General features: G+C 44.4%; 1 protein-coding gene and 1 long non-coding RNA gene across 3 annotated transcripts in view; one reads left to right on the forward strand and one right to left on the reverse strand.

Annotated features, from left to right (window-relative positions):
• Positions 1 to 531: 531 nt before the first annotated feature.
• ZFTA (zinc finger translocation associated) overlaps positions 532 to 25,396 on the forward strand; it is a 33,453-nt gene continuing 8,588 nt past the window's right edge. Inside the window, exons 1-5 of one of the 2 annotated variants that reach the window (XM_068261457.1) lie at positions 532 to 1,114; positions 13,953 to 14,402; positions 14,880 to 16,277; positions 16,404 to 16,946; positions 23,668 to 24,093. In XM_068261457.1, coding sequence (XP_068117558.1) covers positions 910 to 1,114; positions 13,953 to 14,402; positions 14,880 to 16,277; positions 16,404 to 16,946; positions 23,668 to 24,093 — 3,022 coding nt within the window. In that variant the 5' untranslated portion in view covers positions 532 to 909. The remainder of the gene's footprint in view (positions 1,115 to 13,952; positions 14,403 to 14,879; positions 16,278 to 16,403; positions 16,947 to 23,667; positions 24,094 to 25,396) is intronic. The other variant, XM_068261458.1, reaches the window with a different exon arrangement.
• LOC137539000 (uncharacterized) lies at positions 6,971 to 24,080 on the reverse strand. The gene is made up of 2 exons (XR_011024914.1): positions 24,032 to 24,080; positions 6,971 to 7,915 (listed from the first exon to the last, which is right to left on the reverse strand). It is a non-coding gene; the product is annotated as an uncharacterized lncRNA (long non-coding RNA).

Consider the following 25,396-nt stretch of genomic DNA (forward strand, 5'->3'; position numbering starts at 1 on the left):
ATTAGTCTTTTCGGTTTGGCGGCGTTTTACTTTTTTGGTTGTACTTTTCTGATATGGCTTTCCCTTTACAGAGCACAAAGATCTATTCACCGCTGCCCCCTCCCTCAGAGAACCACACACTCACTCCAGGCAATGCCACAGCCATTAACAGTAAAGAAAAATTCAATGTAGCGCTTTATTATTAAGCAGGTTTTGTTGGCGGAATCTAGTAATGCGAGCTGTGGCAGCGGATCAGTTAACTGTAGAGCCTTCCCCCTCCCCCGGGCCCCGTTGTTACAGTGACGAGACGGATTCTTCAGCGCCTGCCTCGTTCTGTACATGTGACGACTAGAGAAGCCCGCCCCGGCTCCTGCGTGCCAGCCTGTACAAGCGCTCTGTGTATTTACACTGAAACTGCATAGAATAGCGAGGAACGCGGATGACTATTGATTGCACAGCTGTAACTGAGAAAAGTATTTCCAAAACGATGCGCACTCATCAGGGCTGTTCAACTTCACCGTGTGGCCACTACAGGTCTGCCCTGATTGGTCAGCCTGCTGAATATTGGATAACCAGTTCTTCCGTAATGAATAAATATCCCCGTCCCGAGTCTCCTCCCTCAGTCCCGTGCGGCACCGTACAGTAGACACCGCCCCCACAATGGTAATCTAGTACCGCCCCCTATATGTATGCGACTTTGGGAAGCCGCCACAGTCCCTAGCGTGACGACACCCATCCGAAACCTCCCCAGTCCTGTGCGGCGCTAAGCTAGATCGCCGCCCCTTTGCGTCATTCTCCCCGCCCCTCAGTCCTGTGCGGCGCTTGGCGGTAGGTTATTCTGTCCTCCAAGTGGCGTCACGTTATAGCCCCGCCTTCCTGTGCGGTGCTGGTGGCGTGTGTATCCCGGGTGCGCCCCGTCTCTGTTCCGCAATGTACCGCCGAAGATCGGGGAAGAGGACGGAGGGGCAGGTGGAAGAGCGGCAGTCAGTAGACATGCAGCGTGCTCCGTTCAGCGAGAAAGAGCCGGAAGTGACGCTAGGGCCCCGCACGAGCTCGGCCGGTGAATCTTTATCGAGATGTGGCAGCGTAGACCTGGATCGTTCCACGATAACAGACAAGGAGGAGGCCGCAAGGGGTGAGTGGCGGAGCTTAGTTGGAAGGGTTACCGCGCGGTGCCGTAGGGCGGTTATTAGCAGATAAATAAGCCCTCTAGCGGCTCCTGCAGGCAATAGGTGTTACTGCAGACTGGTTGGTAGCATGTGACCTGAGTCTTCGAGAGGGAAAGTGAAATTCTTCGGTTACTTTGCGTTCTAGCCACGTGTGGTTTTGTAGCATACACCTAGTGTTCTCAACAGTACCGATTGGGGACGTGTACTTCCCTTTAGTCTCGTAAATGTGGTGGTGTTTGTTTTAACATCATGCACGTTTTTAATTTATATTGAGGCAGGGGTCACACTTGTCTTTCAGTTTCTACACTTTGCAGAAAACTGAAAGACAAGTGTGACCTCTACCTTACAACAGCTAATGTAATTTATAGAGAAAACTGACAAATTGTCAAAGATGTCAGTTTTTTTTCTGCGTGCGAAATCTACATTCAAGTGTGACCTAGCTCATTGATTAACATGAGTTCTCAGTTGAAAACAGTTTTTCTGTGCAGAAAACGCGCACGAAAGCCGACAAGTGTGACCCCTGCCTGAACATATATTCTTGCGTTGTTATGAAAAGCCTGGTTGTACTAATGTTGTATAGTCATTTGATAATAGGGTTAAAAATTTTGGGTAAAAATATTTGTATTAAACCACCTGTTGTCCAGACATGGAATACAATGCAAGTGGCCATTCGTTTGTACACATAGCACCTGCATTACCCTCTATTGTAGTGCTGATTCCACTCATTGATAGTGAATGGGAGGTGCAGCCATTTCATTTTAGAAAGCGGTAGAAAACCTATGATAAAAATTATAAACAGTAAAGTCTCTAGTATTTGACACAGACGGGGATTACCTGAGGCCAGATAGGTATAGGTTTCAGTTACTTGAGAATTCAAACAACCAAGCTTAAATTTAACTCAAAACTAACATTACTGTACTTGCCTAGGAAGAGAGTAGCCTCTGAATCTTCCAGGCTTCCCACACCCTCCTCCAGACCACCACTGCTACCCTGGACTCTCTGGAAGTTTGCGTCCCCACTCCTCTTTGTAGAGTGCAGCCTTGATAACAAAGGTGGAGGTGGTGGGAAGCCTCTGCAGGATCCTTTACTCTGCCTCAGATATATTTTAGACTACCATGCATTTAATGTAAAAAAAAAGCCCCTGGGGGTACTTACCTTGGGAGAGGGATGCCTCTGGATTCTAATGAGGCTTCACCCTCCGGGATCCAGGACTGTCAATCTCCGATCAGAGGCAATGTATATATGTACCTTCCCGGCTCCAGTGCAGTAGCAGCTTTCCGATGGGCTCCAGCGGAAATAACAGAGCCCGATTGGGTCTGCTCTACTGCACAGGCACAAGTCCCCTGCACAGTAGAGCGGACCCGATCGGGTCCGGCTTCTTCCACTGGAGCCCATTGGAAAGCCGCTGCTGAACTGGGTAGGTGAGTATTGAAGGCGCTACTGTGCCACAGACGACAAGCTTGTTGGCTGTCTTTTTGGGGGCTACCAGCACAGGATCCTGGGGGGTGTAGAGGACAGGGGGAAGGATTAGGATTATTAGGATCCAGAGGCTTCCCACTCCCAAGGTAAGTACCCCGCAGGGACTGTGTTTTTTGTTACAGTTTTACTTTAAGGTGCACATTAACATTATTATTTTTTGGGAGCAATCATATTTTCGTTACGTTCATTCAGATTGAGAGAAAAGATCATATTTGGTCAATTCACACCCCTAAAGAATCCAATTTGTGATCATATCTCTGCCAGATCATATCCAAATCCAACCATTTCTTTATAGATAATGGTTGATAATGTGATTGTTCAACAGTGTTCTCCCCAGGCTCTTTCAGCCGGGTGCACCACCCGGCTAGTTTTGATGAGCACCCGGCTGTCATTGGCTCACCTCCTCCTATACTATAAGCAGAGTTGCACAAAGAAGCACCAGTCCTGCATTTTTTCATATTGCGCCACCCGGCTACTTTTTCATGCAGCTCGGCTACTATTTCATGCCACCCGGCTGGAAAAAAAATTCTGGGGAGAACACTGTGTTCAAGATTGATTGGGCCAATCAGTTTCTCTGTTTTCCTGCAATACAATCTGAATAACCTGATTGAAAATATGATCTTTCACTAAAAATTGTACCAATAATTAGCACCTTTCCATTTTGTCTTGATGTGGTGTTGCCAAGTGAGCATGGTGGTGTAAAGGTCACAGGTGTTTTCAAAAGCGATTGTTAGTGGAAGGCTTATAATACTGACTTGTATGCAGATTTAATGTATATTGTATGCAGCATGGAACTGGGCCAGCGTACATATTGTCGCGTCGCCGGTGAGTTGGGTGCTGGGAGAGCCGAATGACGTCTCTCCCTGCTGCTGTAATACTGCCCAGCGGTACTAAATACTATTACCCCTCCGAGGTCTCGCAACTTTAACCACTTAAAGGAAACCTAAAACCGAAAAAAAAATGGAGTTTTACTTACCTGGGGCTTCTACCAGCCTCATGCAGCCATCCTGTGCCCTCGCAGTCACTCATGGCTCTTCTGGTCCCCCGCTGCCAGGTAGTTTCGTTTAGCGCATTGCACCAGTAACACGTAAAATGTATTTGTTAATGTCCGCGATGGCTTCCTGCACCAGTGGGAATGCGTAAAGAGGTACATATGGCGGGCGGCCGACTCCCAGTCGGCAAAAACAAAACTAGCTGGCAGCAGGGGACCAGAAGAGCCATGTGTGATTGCGAGGTCACAGGATGGCTGCATGGGGCTGGTAAAAGCCCCAGGTAAGTGATACTCATTTTTTTTCGATTTAGGTTTCCTTTAAGGACCACCGTTTAGTGACCAGGCTATTTTTTTACTAATAAGTGCTCTGCAGCTTTAATGGCTCGCTGCAGAGCCACACAACCGAACACACAAATGAATTCAGGTTACAGTGTGCATTTACTTACCTACAAGGGACTGTCCCCATCTACAGTGTATGAGGGCATCAATTTTGCTGCTCTCTGTGTCACAGAACAGGATGAAGAAAACTAGTATTTTTTTCTGTTCAAACAGATCAGTTTGTTGCAGTGGCATCAGTTTTTCATCTGGTGTTTCCATTCAGTTTTCATATCACCACCTACTCGTCACATGTGCATTCAGAGAGCATCATTAAATGCATCAGGCTCCCATTGGTTTGCAAAAGACTAATGGGAAGCCTCCCTGAGGATTTTTATTGGTCTACCACTCAGTGATCAAATGAAAATCCTACCTTAAGAGGGAGGATTTCCATTAGTCTATTCCAAATTGTGTTGTTGGATGCCTGCCAGATATCCTTTCTGAATGGACTAATGTGAAAGGATCTGTTCTTATCCATTCAGTTATGATAAATTTAACTTTTTTCTGCCACATGTCAACCCAGCCTTATGCTGGGCATACACGGAGTTTCTTTTCCTTTTCTGCTAATGGCTCGATTGATAATATCCGACAGGTCCGATAACCTGCCGGATAGATTCCCCGCTCTATCCCGGACAATAGCGGGGAATCGAGCGGCTGACACGGAGTGCCGGCGGGGACGAGCGGGATTCGATCCGCGCGTACGAGCGGGGGTGCGCCGGCATCGAGCCAGCGGCTCGATCCGCATAATTGCATCCGTGTATGCCCAGCATTAGGGCTCGTTCACATCTAAACGATTAGCGGAAGATTCCCGCTAATCGCCAAAGTGCTATCGCTTTTTAATTAACAGCAATTGGAAAACGTGTTACCTGCAGCATTTTGTCACGATTCTCGAGTGATCGCGTTACAAGCGCTGATCGTGGGAGAGTACAATGCTTTTACCACGCTAATCGTGGTGAATAGTGTGAATAGGCCTTTAAAGTGTAATTGTCGGGCATAAAATCAAAAATCAATTCTTTATTTTTATCTGGTAAACAAGAAATAAGGATGCTAACCAGGCAATCCAAAGTTTAAACTCACTATTACTTTTCTTGTTGATAAATGATCATTCCCCAGTTTACCTGACACTGATTTGGTACACAAAAAGGAAGTTGCAGGGCATGCTGTTTTTTTCTTATTTTGCTTCTCTAATGCTGGGGATACACGGTTTGCTTTCCCCCTTATCAATCGAGCGGGAATTGATCCGGACGGCGGCGGGAGTCGATCCGGCGGCTCGATTAGATTGGACCATGTATGCCCAGCATCATTCCCCTCAGACTTATCTAATGCAGCCTGATTGGCTGAAGCCTTTTTCCCTCCTGTTTTCCCCTCCCACACCTCCTGTTCCTCTCTGATTCGCCAATATTTCTCATGCTGAGACAAAGCACTTTGTATAGTGAAGGGTGGGCAATGCATACACAATCAGGCAGAGGAGAGTATGGGAGAAAGTGACATCAGGATTGGCTTCAAAATAGCTACACTTAAAATGGGAAATGCTTTTTTGTTTTGTTTTTTCTGTAGAAAGATCACTAAACTCAAAGTGTGGACAGTGCAATACATATGTTATGTAAATAGAGCAAGTATTTATCTACTTATGTTTTTTTTTCTGAGGTAGTATGGGTGACAGCTCCTCTTTAATGTTCTAGCATGCTGGCTCTTTTAAGCGACAACCTGTGAAGCTGATCTTGTTTCGCCTCCTTTCTTTATATCAGTATTCGCTCACATGGTGTAGGGGCAGAGCTCTCCCCCAACATACCAAGGACAAGGAGCCTATCCATACCTTGTGTTTAAAGAAACACTGTAACATCAAAAAGTTCCCCTGGGGGTACTCACCTCAGGAGGGGGAAGCCTCAGGGTCCCAATCAGGCTTCCCACGCCATCCTCTGTCCCACGGGGGTCTCGCTGCAGCCCTCCGAACAGCGGCCCAACAAATCCTTCAGCTTGTTCAGTATTTACTTTTCCAGGCTCCAGCGGGGGCGCTGTTGCGGCTTTCGGCTCTGAAGTAGACGGAAATACCCGATCTCAGTCGGGTCCGCTCTTCTGCGCAGGCGCCGGAGACTTGCGCCTGCACAGTAGAGCAGACCCAACGGCGATCGGGTATTTCCGCCTGTTTCGGAGCCGAGAGCCGCCACAGCGCCTGTGCAGGAGCCAGGAAGGTAAATATTTACATCACCGCTGTTCGGGAGGCTGCAGCGAGACCCCCGAGGGACGGAGGACGGCGTGGGAAGCCTCATTGGGACCCTGAGGCTTCCCCCTCCCGAGGTGAGTACCCCCCAGGGGATCTTTTTGATGTTACAGGTTTTCTTTAAGAAGGTGGAGGGACTTCCTCCACTCATGTGGGAATATACCCCAGAAGAATAATTATGGTAGAATCTGGAAGCTCGTTTCTCTCTGCATTGAGCTGAATACTGAATATTCAGGGATCCCCTGTAAAAGCATTTTTTAATGTTCTGCTGGAGTATCTTATTGTTTGTTTAACTGACCAATTAAAATAATTTCTGCTGCAGTTACTTTGAGGCAGTGTGTGCAGTTCTGGTAGTGGGAGATACATGGTGATGATATTTGTGCTGGGCAGAGCATTCTAGTTGTTTGAGCTGGTAGAACCATCTAGTGTTTGTACAAGGCTTAAACCCCTTGTTTTCCCAAACTTAAGCTTGGGGTTCAAAAAGATGCTGGGAGCAGTAATCTCTAGCCTGGATTTGGGTAGCCGCTGGGATATACAGCGCTGCCCATAATGATTCATACCCCTGGCAAATTTTGACTTAAAGTTACTTTTATTCAACCAGCAAATAATTTTTTGACGGGAAATGACATAGTTGTCTCCCAAAAGATAGTAAGACCACGTACAAGAGGAATTACTGTGGAAAAAAAAAACATTTCACAGCTTTTATTTACATTTGAGCAAAAAGTGTCTAGTCTAAAATTATTTATACTCTTTCAATAATCAATAGAAAAGCCTTTATTGGCTATTACAGCAATCAAACGCTTCCTATAATTGCAAGCCAGATTTTTGCATGTCTCCACAGGTATTTTTGCCCATTCATCTTTAGCAATGAGCTCCAAATGGTTCAGGTTGGAGGGTCTTCTTGCCACCACCCTGATCTTTAGCTCCCTCCACAGATTCTCAATTGGATTCAAGTCAGGACTCTGATTGGGCCACTCCAAAACGTTAATGTTGTTTGCTCACCATTTCTTCACCACTTTTGCTGTGTGTTGGGGTTGTTGTCATGCTGAAATGTCCACTGGAGCCCAAGACCAAGTTTCTCTGCAGACTGCCAGATGTTGTCATTGCAAATCCTCATGTATTGCTCTTTTTTTCATGGTGCCATTTACTGTGATTAGGTTCCCTGGTCCACTGGCTGAAAAACGCCCCCAAAGCATTAGGCTCCCACCACCATGTTTGACAGTGGGGATGGTGATCTTTGGGTTGAAGGTTTCTCCTTCTGTATGCCAAATGAGGAAAACATCGTGACCAAACAATTTAATTTTTGTTTCAACTGACCATAACACAGAAGACCAGAAGTCCTTTTTTTTTTTTTTTTTGTCCAGATTAACATTTGCAAAGGCCAAGCGAGCTTTTGTGTGCCTCATCTGGAGAAGTGGCATCCTCCTTCGTCTGCATCCGTGGAACTCAGCAGTGTTCAGTGTCCGTTGGATTGTCTGCCTTGAGACATTGTCACTAACAGAGCCCAGGTTCACCAGGATGGCCTTGGTGGTGATCCTTGGATTCTTTTTCACCTCTCTCACTATCCTCCTGGCCAGCACAGGTGTCACTTTTGGCTTCCGACCACCAGGGCTGTGAAGTCGAGAAGTCGGAGTTGGGGCAATTTTTGGGTACCTGGAGTCTGAGTCGGGAGAAAATGCACCGACTTCTAAAGGATTTAAACTGTAATTAAAATAGAAATATGATAAAATATTCTATTTCTCAGATAATAGTCATCATAAATAATTTATACATACAGTAATAGCTGTGCTTAGTCCACAAAAATGAAATAAACCAATCAAAAAATAGTTACTTGTGCGGCTTCAATAAACCAATCCCTGTATTTTTAACCATTTCAGCCCGTGGGTATTTTTCACCTTATGGGCGAGAGGAATTTTCACCTGTCAGCGCTCCTCCTATTCATTCCCCAATAACTTTATCACAACGAAATGATCTGTACCTTGTTTTTTTGCCACCAATTAGGCTTTTTTTGGGTGGTACATTATACTAAGAATTATTTTATTCTAAATGGATTATGATGGGAATAATAAAAAAATGGAAAAAAAATCATTATTTTTCAGTTTTCAGCCATTATAGTTTTAAAATAATTCACGCTACCATAATTAAAATCCACACATTTTATTTGGCTATTTGTCCCGGTTATTGCAACGTCCAAATTTTATCCCTAGTACAATGTATGGTGACAATACTTTATTTGGAAATAAAGGTGCATTTTTTCTGTTTTACATCCATCACTAATTGTTAGCCCAATATTTAATAATTATATGCCCTTTTGTCATAATTATTATTATTTTTTTGTTCCCTAAAGTCAGTAGGTGTATTTTACTATTTGGCCACAAGATCCCCCCCCCCCCCCTTCCCTGACAACAGGATTAAGTATATACAGATCCACATAGAGACAGAATTCACCACTTGCTTGTTACTGTGGTTGCCTTTAGAAACCTGGTTTTGTAAGTGGTACTTTGTTAGTTTCTATTTCCCATTGTTCTAAGTACTATATTGGCGCCCCTGATGTTCTCTGTCTCTTCTTTTTCCCCCTTGGGTGCTTGAATTCACAGATTGAAGTTCATCCAATGGACACCCCTATTATTCTTGTATAGATTGTTAGATCAAATGTTCAAATCAAATCTAAGATCTAATCTGTTTTTAAAAATCCACTATTGTTTGCCTAGCTTTTAGACAAGGAAAGTCCATATCTCTGTTCTTCAAACATCTCTGTGGATCTCTGCCTCTCCCCCTCCCCTCTCAGTGAAGGTAGACGGGGAGGGGAGAGGCAACGGATCAGCGGGTATTGACACGCATGTAGGCAGAGCTGCAGCCCAAAGCTCTGCCTCTATGAGGAAGTGATCCCCGCATTTTCCCACAGGGATTTGGTGGGTTTAAATGTAGCAATCTGCCGCGGGGATGCAGCGTTTTAGTTAGGGCGAAACTGCTGAACATAAATGTGTCATTTTATGACACTTCAGACTCTCTTTAGGTTTTCAGTAACCAGGATGCAAGATTTAATGTTTCCTGAACAGTTATAGGTTGTCTCGTTTACTACCGCAACACACTTATTCATCAGGGTGGAGCAATCCTCACATCCATGTGGAAGCCAAGAGATAGTGACTTGCTGCTAAGTTGATAGATATTTTTAAAGGAGAGCTCTTAGAAGCCTCTAATTCCCCCCCACACTCCCCCCCCCCCCCCCCCCGCTAAGTATGGTTCATGTTTATGCCGTAGCATGCAGCCGCTCGTATACAATCGGCTCTGTGCTACTGTGAAGGTGCAGGCTGCACTTGCACGGTGCAGCAATGCTTATACACAGACGAAAGTGCGGCCGCAAAAATATATCTGAAAAGCCATTGTCCAATCTGTTCAATTGGTTCCATCCCCAATCGGTGGGCTCCAGGAGGATCCCGGAAGCCTCTGGACTATCAAAAGGCTTCCCACTACTGAGGTAAGTATTCAATTTTATATCTTTTTAACTTTGTAATAGGCCTGAACAATTTTAGGAAAAAATTGAATTAAGCGATTTCTGTCTGAAATTGCGATTCGATTCACGATTTCCTTCAAATCAAGCTTTGTTCCCTTCTGTCTATGTCTCTCTCTGTGCCCGCTCTGTCTCTGTGCCCACTTTTCTGTGTCTCTCTGTGCCTCTTCTGTCTCCCAAGCTGCATTAGTACTGGACATAGCTTCAAGCACGAGTCCAGCGATGCCAGTCTATCCACTTCGCCTCCTGTAGGTTCTAATGCACGGAATGCTTCCTGTATGTCATGTGACATACAGGAACCCAGAGTTTTGCCAAGCACAAGAGCCGGCAGACGCCGAAAGAGGACAGACAGCGTTGGACCCGTGCGGAAGGCAAGTCCAACGCTGTGGGCCGCACGCATTGGGACTTTTAGGAAGTTTGAAGCCACTTCTTCAAACTTCCCCCATGTGGAAATGACGTGATTGCGATAATTGCTGCTTTGACGATTCCGAAATTGTGATCTTGGTGATCGCGATTTCGGTTTAAATTCGATTTATCTTTCAGGCCTACTTTGTAATGTCAGTGGGATTTTGTCACCTGGAATAACTGCTTACCATCTTAGGCCACGTACATGCACTAAAAGAAGCTCTGCCGAGGTGGCCACAAGCTTCCACTTTTGACTAAAACAGGGCTGTAGAGTCGGAGCAATTTTTGGGTACCTGGAGTCTGTGGTTTCATAAACCTTGGAGTCGGATTATTTTTGTACCCACCAGGGCTGTGGAGTCGGTACAAAAATCATCCCACTCCTCAGTTTATGAAACCTCCAATTCGAGGTACCCAAAATTGCTCAGACTCCTCGACTCCGACTTCTGAGGCTAATTTTTACAAAGGCTATGGATTTGGTTCAAAAATCATCCAACTCCGCCTACTAAGTTTATGAAACCTCCGACTCCAGGTACCCAAAATTGCTCCAACTCCTCGACTCTAACTCCACAGCCCTGGTACCCAGGGCTGAGGAGTCGGAGCAGTATATGTTCAAAAAATGTTAGAGTATTTTATTTAATACCAAAAGTGCATATAAAAAGCATTAACTCTAAAATGCTGATCTACGTATGCATCCATTTCCCAATACACACTTCCCGCCTCATACCTCAACCAACCCACTTCCACCACATACACATATTACCAATTGAAAGACAATCGGATCAAATAAAGAGGAGGCCTCCTTAAAGGGACGGTGCAAGCTCAACCCCCCTCCCCCCCAAAAAAAAACGTACGCCGGGACGGACGGACGGTTCCTCCAGTTCCTGGAAGCCTATGTGTCCCTCGCTGCAGCTCCGGTGTCCTGGGATCCCCTCAGTTGCAAATGACCAGACCACAGGAGCGTGATTGACAGCGGTGCAGGCACAGTGCATGCCGACCTGGCGAGGTCGGCATCTGCAACGCAGGGTATCCCAAGACACCGGAGCTGCCGCGATGGACAGATAGACTGCCAGGGGCTAGAGAAAACACCAGGTGAGTAGATATGATTTTTTTTTTTTTTTTTTTTTTTAAATGGAGCTTGCACTTTCCATTTAAAGGCTAGCTTAAAGTGAACCTTAAGCCAGAAAATAAAAATGAGTTTTAGTCACCTGGGGCTTCTACCAGCCCCCTGCAGCAGTCCTGTGCCCTCGCAGCCACTCACTAATCCTCTGGTCCCCCGCTGCCAGCTATTTTCGTTTTTGCCGACAGGCCCGTCAGGACTGGCCATGCGTAGCTTTTTCCGCATTCCCGACTGTAATTAGCGCTATTGTGGGCCACAACGCGTACAAAAATACGCGTTGTCGCATATCTATGCGTGCGTAATGCGACAACGCGTATTTTTGTATGCGTTGCGGCCCGCAACAGCGCTAATTACAGTCGGGGATGTCGGGCGCAGGGGGGCTGCAGGGGGGCTGGTAGAAGCCCCAGGTGAGTAAAACTCATTTTTTTCCCCTGGCTTAAGTGTCCCTTTAAAGAGACTCTGAAGCGAGAATAAATCTCGCTTCAGAGCTCATAGTTAGTTGTGCCCCTGCTAAAACGCCGCTATCCCGCGGCTAAACGGGAGTCCCTTCACACACACCCCCCCCCCCCCTTCTGCAAAATCAACGACCAACTTGGTCGTAAATTTTGCTCTTCCTGGAGGCAGGGCTAACGGCTGCAGCCCTGCCTCTAAGCATGTCTATCAGACTCGCATCGCCGCCTCTCCCCCGCCCCTCTCAGTGAAGAAAGACTAAGAGGGGCGGGGGAGAGGCGGAGGTACGCGTCTGATAGACGCGCGGGAGGCAGGGCTGCGGCGGTTAGCCCTGCCCCAATGCGGAAGCGCTTCCCTGCTGCACGGAGGGGATTTGGGGACCCCCGTTAAGCCGCGGGATAGCGGCGTTTTAGCAGGGGCACACATGCCCCTGCTATCTATGAGGTCTGAAGCGAGATTTATTCTCGCTTCAGACTCTCTTTAATTGATTGATGGAACAGAAAAGTCCAGCTGCGGCCAACCTTGATAATATGCAGTTGGATTAGCTCAATATTAGTCCATCACATAATGGTACATTCTCATCCATGAGTTGAAGCAATTCATAGCCAGTTCAGTTCATATTCAGCATGTTAAATCATTTAAAGGGGAACTGAAGAGAGAGGTATATGGAGGCTGTCATGTTTATTTCCTTTTAATCAACACCAGTTACCTGGCGGCCCTGCTGGTCTATTTCTCTGCAGTAGTATCTGATTAAAACCAGAAACAAGCATGCAGCTAGTCTTGTCAGATCAGACTTATAAGTCTGAACCACTGAAACACCTGATCTGCTGCATGCTTGTTCAGGGGCTATGGCTAATAGTATTAGAGGCAGAGGATCAGCAGGGCTGCCAGGCAACTGGTATTGTCTAAAAGGAAATAAACATGACAGCCTCCATATACCTCTCTCTTCAGTTCCCCTTTAAGCAAGGAACGTAAAGTTGAGCAGTAGCCACAGAAAATGGATTGTGAAAGCCAATTCAATTTTAGTCCAGCGGTAATAAGGAGCCAGGAAGCAAAGTAGTGTAAGGATTACAAACATGCATGTGTATAGCATCAGTTGATCACCCACGGATCCAGGTAGATATCACCTCCACAGCACCAGATAACGTGGAACAAGGTCAGCACCACAGCATCAGCAATGGTGCAGCAGCATTGAGATAGTCCAGGGTGAATGGCTAAACTTCAGTTCTGGCTGAGGTGCCTCCTGTGTATGGTACCCCAGAGGGCTGGAGGGGCATTAAGCGGTAACTCAAGGTGAGGAAGTACAACAAGGGAGATGTAGAGCCAAGTGGGTCTCTACATGTTTCATCGGCACAATTCTGGCTTCCTCAGGAGGCGTGGAATTACTCTACCCACCCAGCCTGCTGCATGGTACCACTCGTATTGTCGCTCCGTCACGCCCCACCCCCCATATCAACAGAACACGCCGGCCTCTCCCCAGAGGGATTGAGTTTTGACCCCCACCCCACTGGCGACATTCCTCGTATGTAGGAGGCTTTAGTGAATTTTCTAGCGGTTGTTAGCAATATAATCTGGAATAAGATTATAACACACGTAAATATGATCTGTATACAAACCAAGAGACCACAACAGATTATATTAAACATGCATGGCTATAACTCTATGCAGAGATGTTCAATACAAGAGGATTTCAAATACAGCTTTATTTTCTGTTGTTTCTGCAGAGAGGGATGGTAATGAGATGTTAATAATTTTGTATTGTATGCAGATTCAATGCTGAATGCCTTTTTTTTTTTCTTTCCCCAGTTCTGTACAGTTTGTATAATATTTGCATGCAGGCTGGAATGGTTAACACCTCATTGACCATCTCTAGGAAATGTTCTTTCTTAGACTTTTGAATTTATCAGCCCTTTGAATACCAACTAATAAATTCTTCCCTTCCCCCCAAAAAGCATAGAATACAGTTGTACTTGGGAGTATGGGCAGTGGGGTGTCATGTGTCAGTGGCAGTCCTCCTAGAAGCGAGAATTTGAGTTTAATTTCCTGTAACATCCATCAGTGCTGTAACACATTTAGATGTAACTACGTAAAACCGGCCTCTCTAATTTGCCAAACTTCACTCAAAATTAAATTTTGAATTCGGGGTAGTATTCTTTAAATGAATACATACATTTTATTTCAGGCGTTGCTGAAACATTGTTTTAGCTTCTGTTTGCCTTGTTATTTTAACCCCTTATTCTTTCACTTTATTATAGATTCAAGCTCAATAGATGTCTTGTATCCAGATCCATCAGATTCATATACCGGTGGGCTTTTCCCAGGTCCCGCCTCTTTTGACTGGAGTTCTCCAGATAGTAGTGGAGAGGGGAGAAACCATGAAGGAGGGCAAGAGAACGGCGAGGAGCGGGCTTCCCGGCCAGGGAACAGTCGCCTTCCTGGAAAAGACCACCGGCGTTACTATCACAGTCACTGGAGGCTTGAGTATTTGATGGACTTCAATGCACGTTCTCATAGCATGATCTGTATGGTTTGTGGCAGTTCTCTGGCCACCTTGAAACTCAGCACCATCAAACGACACATTCAACAGAAACACTCCTATTCTCTCACTTGGACTCCCTATGAGAAGGAGGTCATCATTGGTAGCTGGGATGCCCACCTTTGTGTTGATGCTCAGACCCTTACAGGAGGCGAAGAGCAGGGGGCAGGTAAATCTTGGTCTTCAGATATCAAGTCTGGCAGTGGTCAGTTCCAGGATTATTTTTATTATTTTAAGAAGTGCAGTTTGAAGAGGCCTAGTAAAGGTGGTTGCCAAAACCGGGTATTCTGTAGTGAAACAGTATTAGACCCATTGCCTAAAGGCATTTAGGTGTTAAGGGAAGTTTTTTTTTTTCATTTTTTTTTTTATTTTTTTTTACCTTTCCTCCATGTCTTGCTCCAGGGTAATTCGAATTACAGAGTGAGTAAGCATAAAAAGCAATACTTTGTCCTCTTGCTTAGAGAGCGCATGAATGCGTTGTTCTATATGTAATATTCTCAACCAGGATTTTTGTCTGTTAGGTATACTTTTTTTCTTCTCTGTATGTTAAGTAATTTTACTTTTCTGGTGCAAAAATCCATTTAGCATTTATTTTTATATTTTCTGTAAACTTTTTATCTTTATATTTTTTTCTTTCTTTCTACAGAGGCTGTTACAGTAAGTCCTGGTCCAAAAAAGAAACGGCGAAGGCTTCCTCCAGTAGTCAAAGGATCATGGCGTCCCTTAGTAGGATCCGAGGTTCCTCAACCTCCACTACCTGACAAGAACCAAATAGAACAGTATATGAATGAGTCTCTTAAACAATGGTTAAGATTAGAGTTTTTGATGGATTATGATTTTCAAGGAAGCAAACTCCACTGTATGATGTGTACAACTGCCTTACCAAGTCTCAGTATTACTGATATTAAAAGTCATGTACTAGATAATCACCCCACATCCATTTATTTCAACCCTGCTCAGAAAAGTATTATAGTGGAGTCTTGGATAAATCGCAAGGAGATGCCAGAAGAAATTGTGGATGTAGAAGAAGAAATGGATGAGGATGAGGAAGAAGTAGAGATAGATCTGACGAAGAGTGAGTTGCATGAAGAGCAGTTAGACGAAGTCATTGCAGAGCCAGGGCATGAAAATAATTCGGTGAAGGAAACTATTAATGGGGAAATAAAGAAAGAGCGACAGGAAAATAAGGAAAGTGTCTGGGTTTTGGAAACTGGTCATTTCAATGCTAGAAAGGCACTGAAGGCTGAGGAAAAGAAGATACAGGAAGAAAACAATAGGCTGCAAGATGAGGAAAACCACATTTTAAAGGAGAAACCTTTGGAAGAAGAGCACAGGAAAGCTAAACAGACAAAGCTAACTGAGGAGTTAAAAGCCGATCAGGGAAAAAAGCAGGAGAAAGCCAGAGAAACAACTTTAAAGGAAAAGCAATGTGACACTAAAGCAGTGCAGGAAAATGGTAGAGAAGCAGCTCTGTTGGAAAAGGAAGAAAAGAAGACTAAAAATGCAGAGGTTCTTGAAGGTACAATTTGTAGAGCTGCGGAGAAGCCACTGTTACAGGAAGACAAGTGTAGAGGTGAAGGTACACTACTGCTGGAGAAGGAAGAATCTAAAACGCAAGGACAACCGTTGCTGGACAGAAAGCAAAAGATCATGGAAGCACAGCTTCTGGGGGTGGAAATGCAAACAGCTAAAGACATAAAGCAAGGAAAAGAACAGTGTAAAAGTACTGACTGCAAATTGGAAAAAGCTGAGGTAAAGGTAGCTGATAGAATGGAGCTGGTAAAAGGGAAAGAAGCTCAAACACAGTTAAACACACAGGTGAAAGTGAAAATAGAGGATGAAGAGACTGTGGAACCAATCTTGATGCCTAAAGGGCAAGTTCAAGCGACAGTTATAGAGGCTAAAGCTAATAACATAAAGACAGAGCATGAGCAACAACTTGGTCCAAAGCTGGTTGAAGAAGATAAGAAAGTATCAGTAGTCCAGGTGCAACAAATACCACAAACACCAGCTATGTTGGGAATTGGCGTTCCTTTATTAAAGGGTAAGTGATCTCTGTTATTAGTCAACATTAAACCATGTGGGAAACGTATTGTATAATTTGTAGATATATGTGTAAGACAACCAAGAGCAATATGATGCTGATTTGTATGTAATTTTCTCTTACCAGTTGAAACACCAACGCCTATAATTATCACAAGATTGTCAGTTATGCCAGAGCTTCCAGTCCTCGCAACTCCAAAGCCATCTACCTCCACTCCTGATGTCTCAAAAACATATCGAGTTATTGCTCCCAAGACTTCTGCGGTTCCAGAGGAATTAACAATACAAAACCCATCTCCTTCTCCTAGCAGCGATTCTTCCCAGTGGCCTGCAGGCATTGACCCTTTGATATGGGAGATTAGTGTATGGCAAGGTAACAGTAATAACTCCATTAACTGTTCACAAAACAGTTTTTATCAGATGCGTTGGCGTTCAGATTACCTAATGGATTATAATGGACTCCGAGGAAGTGTGGTCTGTATGTACTGCTGTTCTGCACTAACAGTTCTGAAAGAGAGTAGCATCAGGAGACACATTTCCCAGAAGCACGCACATACAGCCAACTTCTCTGCTGAAGAGAGAGCATCTGTCATTCTTGACTGGGAAAATAAACTGGCTGAAGTGAAGAAGATGATGGCCAAGCAAAACAAAGAAGTCATTAATATAGGAGGTAAGAAGTATATAAAAAAAAATCTTTTTTTTTTTTTTTTTTTTTTTTTTGAAAATGGGCAGGTTTTACATACAGTTGCTGTCCATAATTATTCATACACCTGACAAATTTTGACTTAAAGTTACTTTTATTCAACCAGCAAGTCATTTTTTGATGGGAAAAGGTGTCTCCCAAAAGATAAGACAATGTACAAGAGGCATTATTGTGGAAAAAAAAAATTCTCAGCTTTTGGTTTACCTTTGAGCAAAACGTGTCTAGTCCCAAATTATTCATACCGTTCTCAATAATCAATAGAAACACTTTTATTGGCTATTATAGCAATCAAACGCTTCCTATAATGGCAGACCAGCTTTTTGCATGTCTCCACAGGTATTTTTGCCCATTCATCTTTAGCAATGAGCTCCTAATATTTCAGGTTGGAGGGTCTTCTTTCCATCACCCTGATCTTTAGCTCCCTCCAAAGATTCTCAATTGGATTCAAGTCAGGACTCTGGCTGGGCCCCTTTCTTCACCACTTTTGCTGTGTGTTTTGTCATTGTCAAAGGCGAAGCGACATTTTGTGTGCCTTTATATAGAGAAGTGGCATCCTCCTAGTCTGCATCCGTGGAAACCAGCAGTGTACAGGGTCCGTTGGATTGTCTGCCTTGAGACATTGCCACCAGCAGAGCCCAGATTCACCAGGATGGCCTTGGTGGTGATCCTTGGATTCTTTTTCACCTCTCCCACTATCCTCCTAGCCAGCCCTGGTGGCACTTTTGGTTTCTGACCACGCCCTCTGAGATTTTCCACGGTGGGGAACATCTTGTATTTTTAAATAATACTTTGTACTGTAGCCACTGGAACTTGAAAACCTTTAGAAATGGTCTTGTAGCCCTTTCCTGACTTGTGAGCAGCCACTGTGCGCAGCTGCAGGTCCTCACTGAGCTCCTTTGTCTTAGCCATGACTGTCCACAAACCAACTACGGATAGCTGCTGTTTTTCACCTGTTGAGTTGATTAAAACAGCTGTTCCCAATTAATCAGGGTAATTAGGATGCTTTAGAACAACTTGGACTATTTGGAATGGCATATAACTTTGGATTTTCCCACAGACTGTGACAGTATGTAAAGGGTATGAATAATTTTGGACTGGACACTTTTTGTTCAAATGTAAGTAAAAGCTGAGAAATATTTATTTATTTTTCCACAATAATGCATCTTGTACGTGGTCTTATTATCTTTTGGGAGACACCTATGTAATTTCCTGTCAAAAAATGACTTGCTGGATGAAAAAAAGTAACTTTAAATCAAAATTTGCCAGGGGTATGCATAATTATGGGCCGCACTGTATATATAAAGAATTTTGTACCTGAGCAGTTGAGCTTTTGTGTTTTAAAAGGGGATGTCATGAATGTCTTAATGTTGATTGTTGATATATGCTGAGAGATATATGTTGAGAGATTATTAAAGTTATCATATTTTTTGGACTATAGATGCTCCTGACCATGAGTCGCACTTAAGTTTAGAGGGCAAAATCCTGGGGGGGGGGGGGGGGGGGGGGAATACACTAAACCCGGGGTGTCTCTCCCCCAAGCTCTTGAGGTCAGTGATGTGAGGCAGGGTTTCGACTGTACGCTCCTGAGGGCAGTTAGTTGCATCAGGCAGGGAGATTCCCCCATATCCCTAGTCTAGTGGTCCTGGGTTCCTCTTTATACCTCCCTGATTGAACAGTTGTGTCCCAGTGACATCCCAGGATGAGGAGACGCCTGCCAGAGCCTGATAGCCTCTCCCAGCACACAGTCTACCTGGTTCGGTTTTGGCAGCTGCACTTTTGTAACTTGGTTCAGGTTTCTCCCTCTGATGGTTGGTGTAGTGCAGGTAGCATTTGCTGTTGCATTAGGCTCTGCTCTCTCTCCATGATTGGTGTAGTGCAGTGTATACACCGACAGCTGTAATTCCATATGCCTGCTGGTGTATATGGAGAAAGCAGAGCCACACTACGTATCAATCATCATAGGGAGAAAGCTAACTTGCGTTACAAAAATACACCTGCTGGCAAAGTGTAGGAAAGTAAGGGAGAGAGCGGAGCCTTAGTTACAATAGTGACAGCAGAGAGCTGGTTGGTGTGAAAGGGGAGCACTGAAGGAGCTGTGGGCATGGGGGCTCACTCAGAGGGCTTACTGTTGCTGGTGACTGCTTGACAGGTGCCCAACTACAACACCAGTGGCGTACATGTGCAGCCAATAAAGAAGCTGGTGAGCACAAACGCCATTTTATAGGAGCAGAGGGTAAGCGTCGAGTCCAATTGAATGAGTGGCAATGCTTGAGGCTGCAAGTAATTGCCGCTAATGGTATCGTGGAGCCTTTCTCCAGGGTTCAAATCCTTCCTTATTATCCTGTGTTTCCTTTGAGCAAAGAAAGGCATGGTTCACACTTATCATTGCAGAAAATTGAATGTTTTTTTCACATGCATTTTATCACATCAGAAATCGTCTTAGTATGCAAATTTTCAGGGGTTTTTTCAGAATGTCTAAATTGTCAGTGTTTGTCCAGAACAGCTAATAAGGGTTTGTTCACACTATGAGCGTTTCTCGCTTTTTTTTTTTTTTTTAAGTGCTGGCGATTTTAGAAATCGCCCAAAAAGCGTTTGTGCATTGATTTCCTATGAGAGTGTTCATGTGCGCATTTCGATTTTTTTTATTTTTTTAAATCGCAAACGCGCTATATGTACTGAGTGCTTTGGCTCAATGGAAGGTATAAGGAATTCGCAAAGCGCTTGAAAAAGTATTTTGTATAGCGATTTCACGAGCGCTTTTATGATTAAAAACATTGTATTTATTTCCGGGTCAAAGAGTTCACTTCCTAACTGATGTCAGGAAGTTAAAACCATAATCGCTCAGCAAAAGCGCATTTCTAAGCGCAAATTTGCAGGGAAAGGCGCTTTAAAAAAAGTTCAATAAACCGATCTGCGCTTGCGATAGCACAGGCGATTTAATAATGTGAACAAAGCCTAAAAGTCAATGGGGATTTGCATGCAAAGTGTGAATTTATACTGCAAGAAGTACGTTTCTTTCACGCATGTAAAAATGTGAATTTTAAAAGTGACATTCTCCATTGACTTTCATTTGATGTATTTTCTCGAAACGAAAAAAGTCCGCACAAAGCTCCTAAAATCCAATATCTTTATTCATGGACGTATCCAAAAAGTCAACACATATCACCAGCTGAAATGTATTTTCTCACTTTTGCAAAAGTGCCAATTATGTCAAAGTGAAAAATAGTGAAATGAGATTTGCCATAAATACTAGCAATTTATACATCTGAACTGAAGGGACTGTCAACAACAGGTGGGTTAAACCACGGAGGTTAAGTAACATTAAAGTGTCTTCAAACAGTGGATGCCTGGATAGCAGGTGAACAGGTGTATAAAACCTGTATGAGTTGCCGGTGCCTAGTCTCAGCCGGATTGCTCTAACTGCTTAGTACTTGTTCCTGAATACAAGCAAAGTGATTGCAGCCAGTAGTGTGCCGTCTCCTCATTTGTTTGGATGTAACCTTAACGTGTACCTGAGACGAAAAGCGTATCCGGGTACCATACTTACCTGGGACTTACTTAAACCCCCTTAAGGCCACTGGTCCCTCGCTGTCTCCCGGGTGGCTCGGTCCCCCACAATTAAACCCGAAAGCCTGGCCGAGTCACGCTTTGTCACGCATGCGCGGCAAGGTGCACCCCCCCTTGCTCCTGTGGCTGGGTGACGGTAAGGGATGAGCGACCTTAAAGAGAACCCGAGGTGGGTTTGAAGAATATTATCTGCATACAGAGGCTGGATCTGCCTATACAGCCCAGCCTCTGTTGCTATCCCAAACCCCCCTAAGGTCCCCCTGCACTCTGCAATCCCTCATAAATCACAGCCACGCTGCTGACAAACAGCTTGTCAGAGCTGGCTGTGTTTATCTCTATAGTGTCAGTCTGCTGCTCTCCCCGCCTCCTGCAGAACTCCAGTCCCCGCCTGCATCCCTTCCCTCCCTGCTGATTGGAGGGAAGGGACGGGGGCAGGGACCGGAGCTATGCAGGAGGCGGGGGAGCAGCTGAGACTGACACTACAGATGTAAACACAGCCTCACAGCACGGCTGTGATTTATGAGGGATTGCAGAGTGCAGGGGGACCTTTGTGGGGTTTGGGATAGCAACAGAGGCTGGGCTGTATAGGCAGATGCAGCCTCTGTATGCAGATAACATTCTTTAAACACACCTCGGGTTCTCTTTAAGGGGACTTAAGAATCCCCAGGTAAGTATGGAACCTGAGATGCTTCTCGTCTTCCTGCGGAGGGGGATAGAAAAGTTACAGTATATACCTCCCTAGGTTATCTATCATCTCTTCAGACACCTACAGCCTCTTTATTACATCTGGCCTCCCCTCCTTCTTGCTGATACATCGCTTTTATCAACAATAGAGTTTTGTTGGGCTTTTTTTTTTTGTACATTTTCTACGGAGTATAAAAGATCAATTTTTCATTGATGTTACATAATCTTGCAGTAGAGAAGCTTTGCCATAGTTCTAGAGCAGTTACAGGTACAGTTGTGTTCAAAATTATTCAACCCCCACTGAAATTGAGCGTTTTGGCCAGTTTGACATTGATTTTGATAATTTCAGTCATCTTGTTTACAATTAAATCAGAGGCACTTGTAAGTCAGACAAATATAACATAACATTTATAATGAAATAACCATAAATGTCTTTTCTGTGCTCACATCATTATAAGTTTTATTCAACCCCCAAGTGGCATTCATTCTTAGTACCTAGTACAACACCCTTTTCCAGTTATAACAGCTTTTAAAAGTGGCCATAGCTTGACACAAGTGTCTTGCAGCGATCTACGGGTATTTTAGCCCATTCTTCATGGGCACAAGCCTCCAGTTCAGTCACATTCTTAGGCTTGCATGCTGCAACTGCTTTCTTTAAGTCCCACCAGAGGTTCTCAATCGGATTTAAAGGGAAGGTCCAAGCAAAATAAAAAAAGGAGTTTCACTTACCAGGGGCTTCTACCAGCCCCATGCAGCCATCCTGTGCCCTCGTAGTCACTCACTGCTGCTCCAGTCCCCCGCTGGCAGCTTGCCGACCTCGGAGGTTGGCGGGCCGCATTGCGTACATTTTTACGCATTCCCGTTAGTGCAGGAACATTAACACATACATTTTTATGCGTTAGTGGTGCAACGTGTACAAATTTACGCATGGCACTACTAAACGCGTAAAATACATGTTAATGTTCCTGCACTAGCATAAATGCATAAAAATGTACGCAATGCGGCCCGCCGATCTCCGAGGTCGGCAAGTTGCCTGCAGGGGACTGGAGCAGCAGTGAGTGACTACGAGGGCACAGGATGGCTGCATGGGGCTGGTAAAAGCCCCAGGTAAGTGAAACTCCTTTTTTTTTTTAAATGCCTGGACCTTCCCTTTAAGTCTGGTGACTGCGATGGCCACTCCAAAATGTTCCAGCCTTTAATCTGCAACCATGCTCTAGTGGACTTGGAGGTATGCTTGGGATCATTGTCCTGTTGAAAAGTCCAACTTCCCCCAAGCCTCGGGTTTGTGACGGACTGCATCACATTTTCATCCAATATCTCCTGGTACTGAAGAGAATTAATGGTACCTTGCATACACTGAAGCTTCCCTGTACCTGCAGAAGCAAAACAGCCCCAAAGCATGATTGACCTGACCCCCCCCCCAACCATGCTTCACAGTAGGCAAGGTGTTCTTTTCTGCATAGGCCTTGTTGTTCCTCCTCCAAGCATAGCGTCGATCCATGGGCCCAAACAGTTCTAATTTTGTTTCATCAGTCCACAGAATACTACCACAAAAGTTTTGGAATAGTGTTCTGTGGACTGATGAAACAAAATTAGAACTGTTTGGGCCCATGGATCAACACTATGCTTGGAGGAAGAACAAGGCCTATGAAGAAAATAACACCTTGCCTACTGTGAAGCATGGCAGGGGGTCAATCATGCTTTGGGGCTGTTTTGCTTCTGCAGGTACAGGGAAGCTTCAGCGTGTGCAAGGTACCATGAAGTCTCTTCAGTACCAGGAGATATTGGATGAAAATGTGATGCAGTCCGTCACAAACATGAGGCTTGGGAGACGTTGGACCTTTCAACAGGACAATGATCCCAAGCATACCTCCAAGTCCACTAGAGCATGGTTGCAGATTAAAGGCTGGAACATTCTGGAGTGGCCATTGCAGTCACCAGACTTAAATCCAATTGAGAACCTCTGGTGGGACTTAAAGAAAGCAGTTGCAGCTCGCAAGCCTAAGAATGTGACTGAACTGGAGGCTTTTGCCCATGAAGAATGGGCTAAGTTACCCGTAGATCGCTGCAAGACACTTGTGTCAAGCTATGCTTCACGTTTAAAAGCTGTTATAACTGGAAAAGGATGTTGTACTAAGTACTAAGAATGAATGTCACTTGGGGGTTGAATAAAACTGATAATGATGTGAGCACAGAAAAGACATTTGTGGTTATTTCATTATAAATGTTATGTTATATTTGTCTGACTTACAAGTGCCTCTTTGATTTAATTGTAAACAAGATGACTGAAATGATCAAAATCAATGTCAAACTGGCCAAAACACTCAATTTCAGTGGGGGTTGAATAATTTTGAACACAACTGTACATATGGAATTGTGCTGTTCATTGTTTCATTTTTAATTTTTGTATTTTTTTCATTCTGTCTCGGTAATGTAGATTCTGGCATGGATGTGTTAAAGACACCTGATTGTGACACAGTGGAGGAAGAAGAACAGGAGTCCAGCTGGGCTGGAGCATTGTCAGAGGGGAAAAGTGCTTCTTGGGAGTTTGCATTTGGAAGAGTACAAGGTAAAGCTCCAAAGGATCCCCGCAAGTACCAACATGATCGCTGGAAGCTGGAGTTCCTAATGGACTATACTCCAACCAAGGATGGATTAATTTGCATGGTGTGTGGAGTGACACTGATAAATCCCAAAATCACCACTGTGAAAATGCACATTCAGCAAAAGCATCCAGATACCATTTACTTAAGTGATCAAGAGAAAGCGGTAGTGATTGAAGAATGGGAGCAAAGACTTACTGCTGGAAAGAAAGGATCAGGTCACCAGACTGGAGATGATGAAATCTGCATTGAAATAAAAGGTAAGAAGAAAGTGTGAGATATATTCTGTCAGACCCTAGGCTACTCTATACTCTATAACCTTTTACAAATGTAATCATTTTATTGTAATAGACCATTGTTGAAACTCTGACCATAACTTTCTTTTTTAGGTTTTGGTAGAGTGTGATTTGTTATGACCTGTTTCATCAAAACCTTGAAAAAAAAAATAACAGATTTAATATGAGGACTAAAATGTATAACAGAGTGCAAGCTATTAAATTATTAACATTCCAAGACACAACAAGGGTGAGAACCCTGCCCTTGCGAACTTACAATCTAAAGGGCAGAAATTAATAAATTCCCTTTTATTTTTTATAACAGCGTGCCAGCTCCGATTGCGGCTGGCAGGCTAATCACGGATCCCCTCTCTGCGCCATGGCAGGGAACTCGTGTGCAGCATTCCCTGCTAATCCCCACCTCCAGGACTTGATGCCATTCGGCATTAGGTGGTCCTGGAGGGCGCCACCGGCGTTAGGTCGGGAGGAGGTTAAAGCTCTGTCCCCTTAAAGGAAGGTGAAAATAAACTGATGAGATAAACAATTGTTTCTCTCTCTTTATCCTAAAAAAATTATTTTATTCGATAGCCCACAGTTTTATATTATATTTAAATCTACTTTTCACTGTTTCAGGGTTCTTTTCCACAATGAAATGCAATCGCGCTGTGATGCAATTGCATTTCAAATAAATTACAACTAATGCAGTTGGGATTGAGATACTATACTCAGTATAAGGAGCTCAATCACTTCCAAAACATGGAAGGATGACTATTGCGCTCAGCGGAGCAGTGCTTTTCAGCGCTACTAGATTTGGGCGCAGCCGGCGCCACCATAGACTAACACAGGAATCGCATCACACAGCACTCAGTGAGTAACGTCGGCGCCGTCAGAAGACGGTGCCGAAGTTGTTTAAAAAACACAGTAATTCGGCCTCCAGCAATCGCTGGAAGCCAAATTATATCATTCCCCCTATCCATGGCGGCCTAGAGGGGGAATAGTAATTAACACGGCCCGGACTTGTGCAGAAGCAGGATCAGCCATATACCTGCTGTGTCCTGCACCTAAGTCTACCGGCGCCGTTTTCAAATGTATGCGCGCTCAGGATAAAATTGCAGCGCAATCAGTATTACTGTACCTTGCAGTTTGCAATCCGTTAGTGATCGGAATCAGATCTACTCAATGACACATTGAAGCTAAAATCTATGAACTGTTCACTTTTTTTTGTCTAGTTCCTGCTCTCAGAAGCTATTCTGTTAGGAATGTGTTTTAGGTTTGTAATTCCTAATCA

The sequence above is a fragment of the Hyperolius riggenbachi genome, chromosome 11 (assembly GCF_040937935.1).
Source record: "Hyperolius riggenbachi isolate aHypRig1 chromosome 11, aHypRig1.pri, whole genome shotgun sequence".
NCBI classification, from domain to species: Eukaryota; Metazoa; Chordata; class Amphibia; order Anura; family Hyperoliidae; genus Hyperolius; species Hyperolius riggenbachi.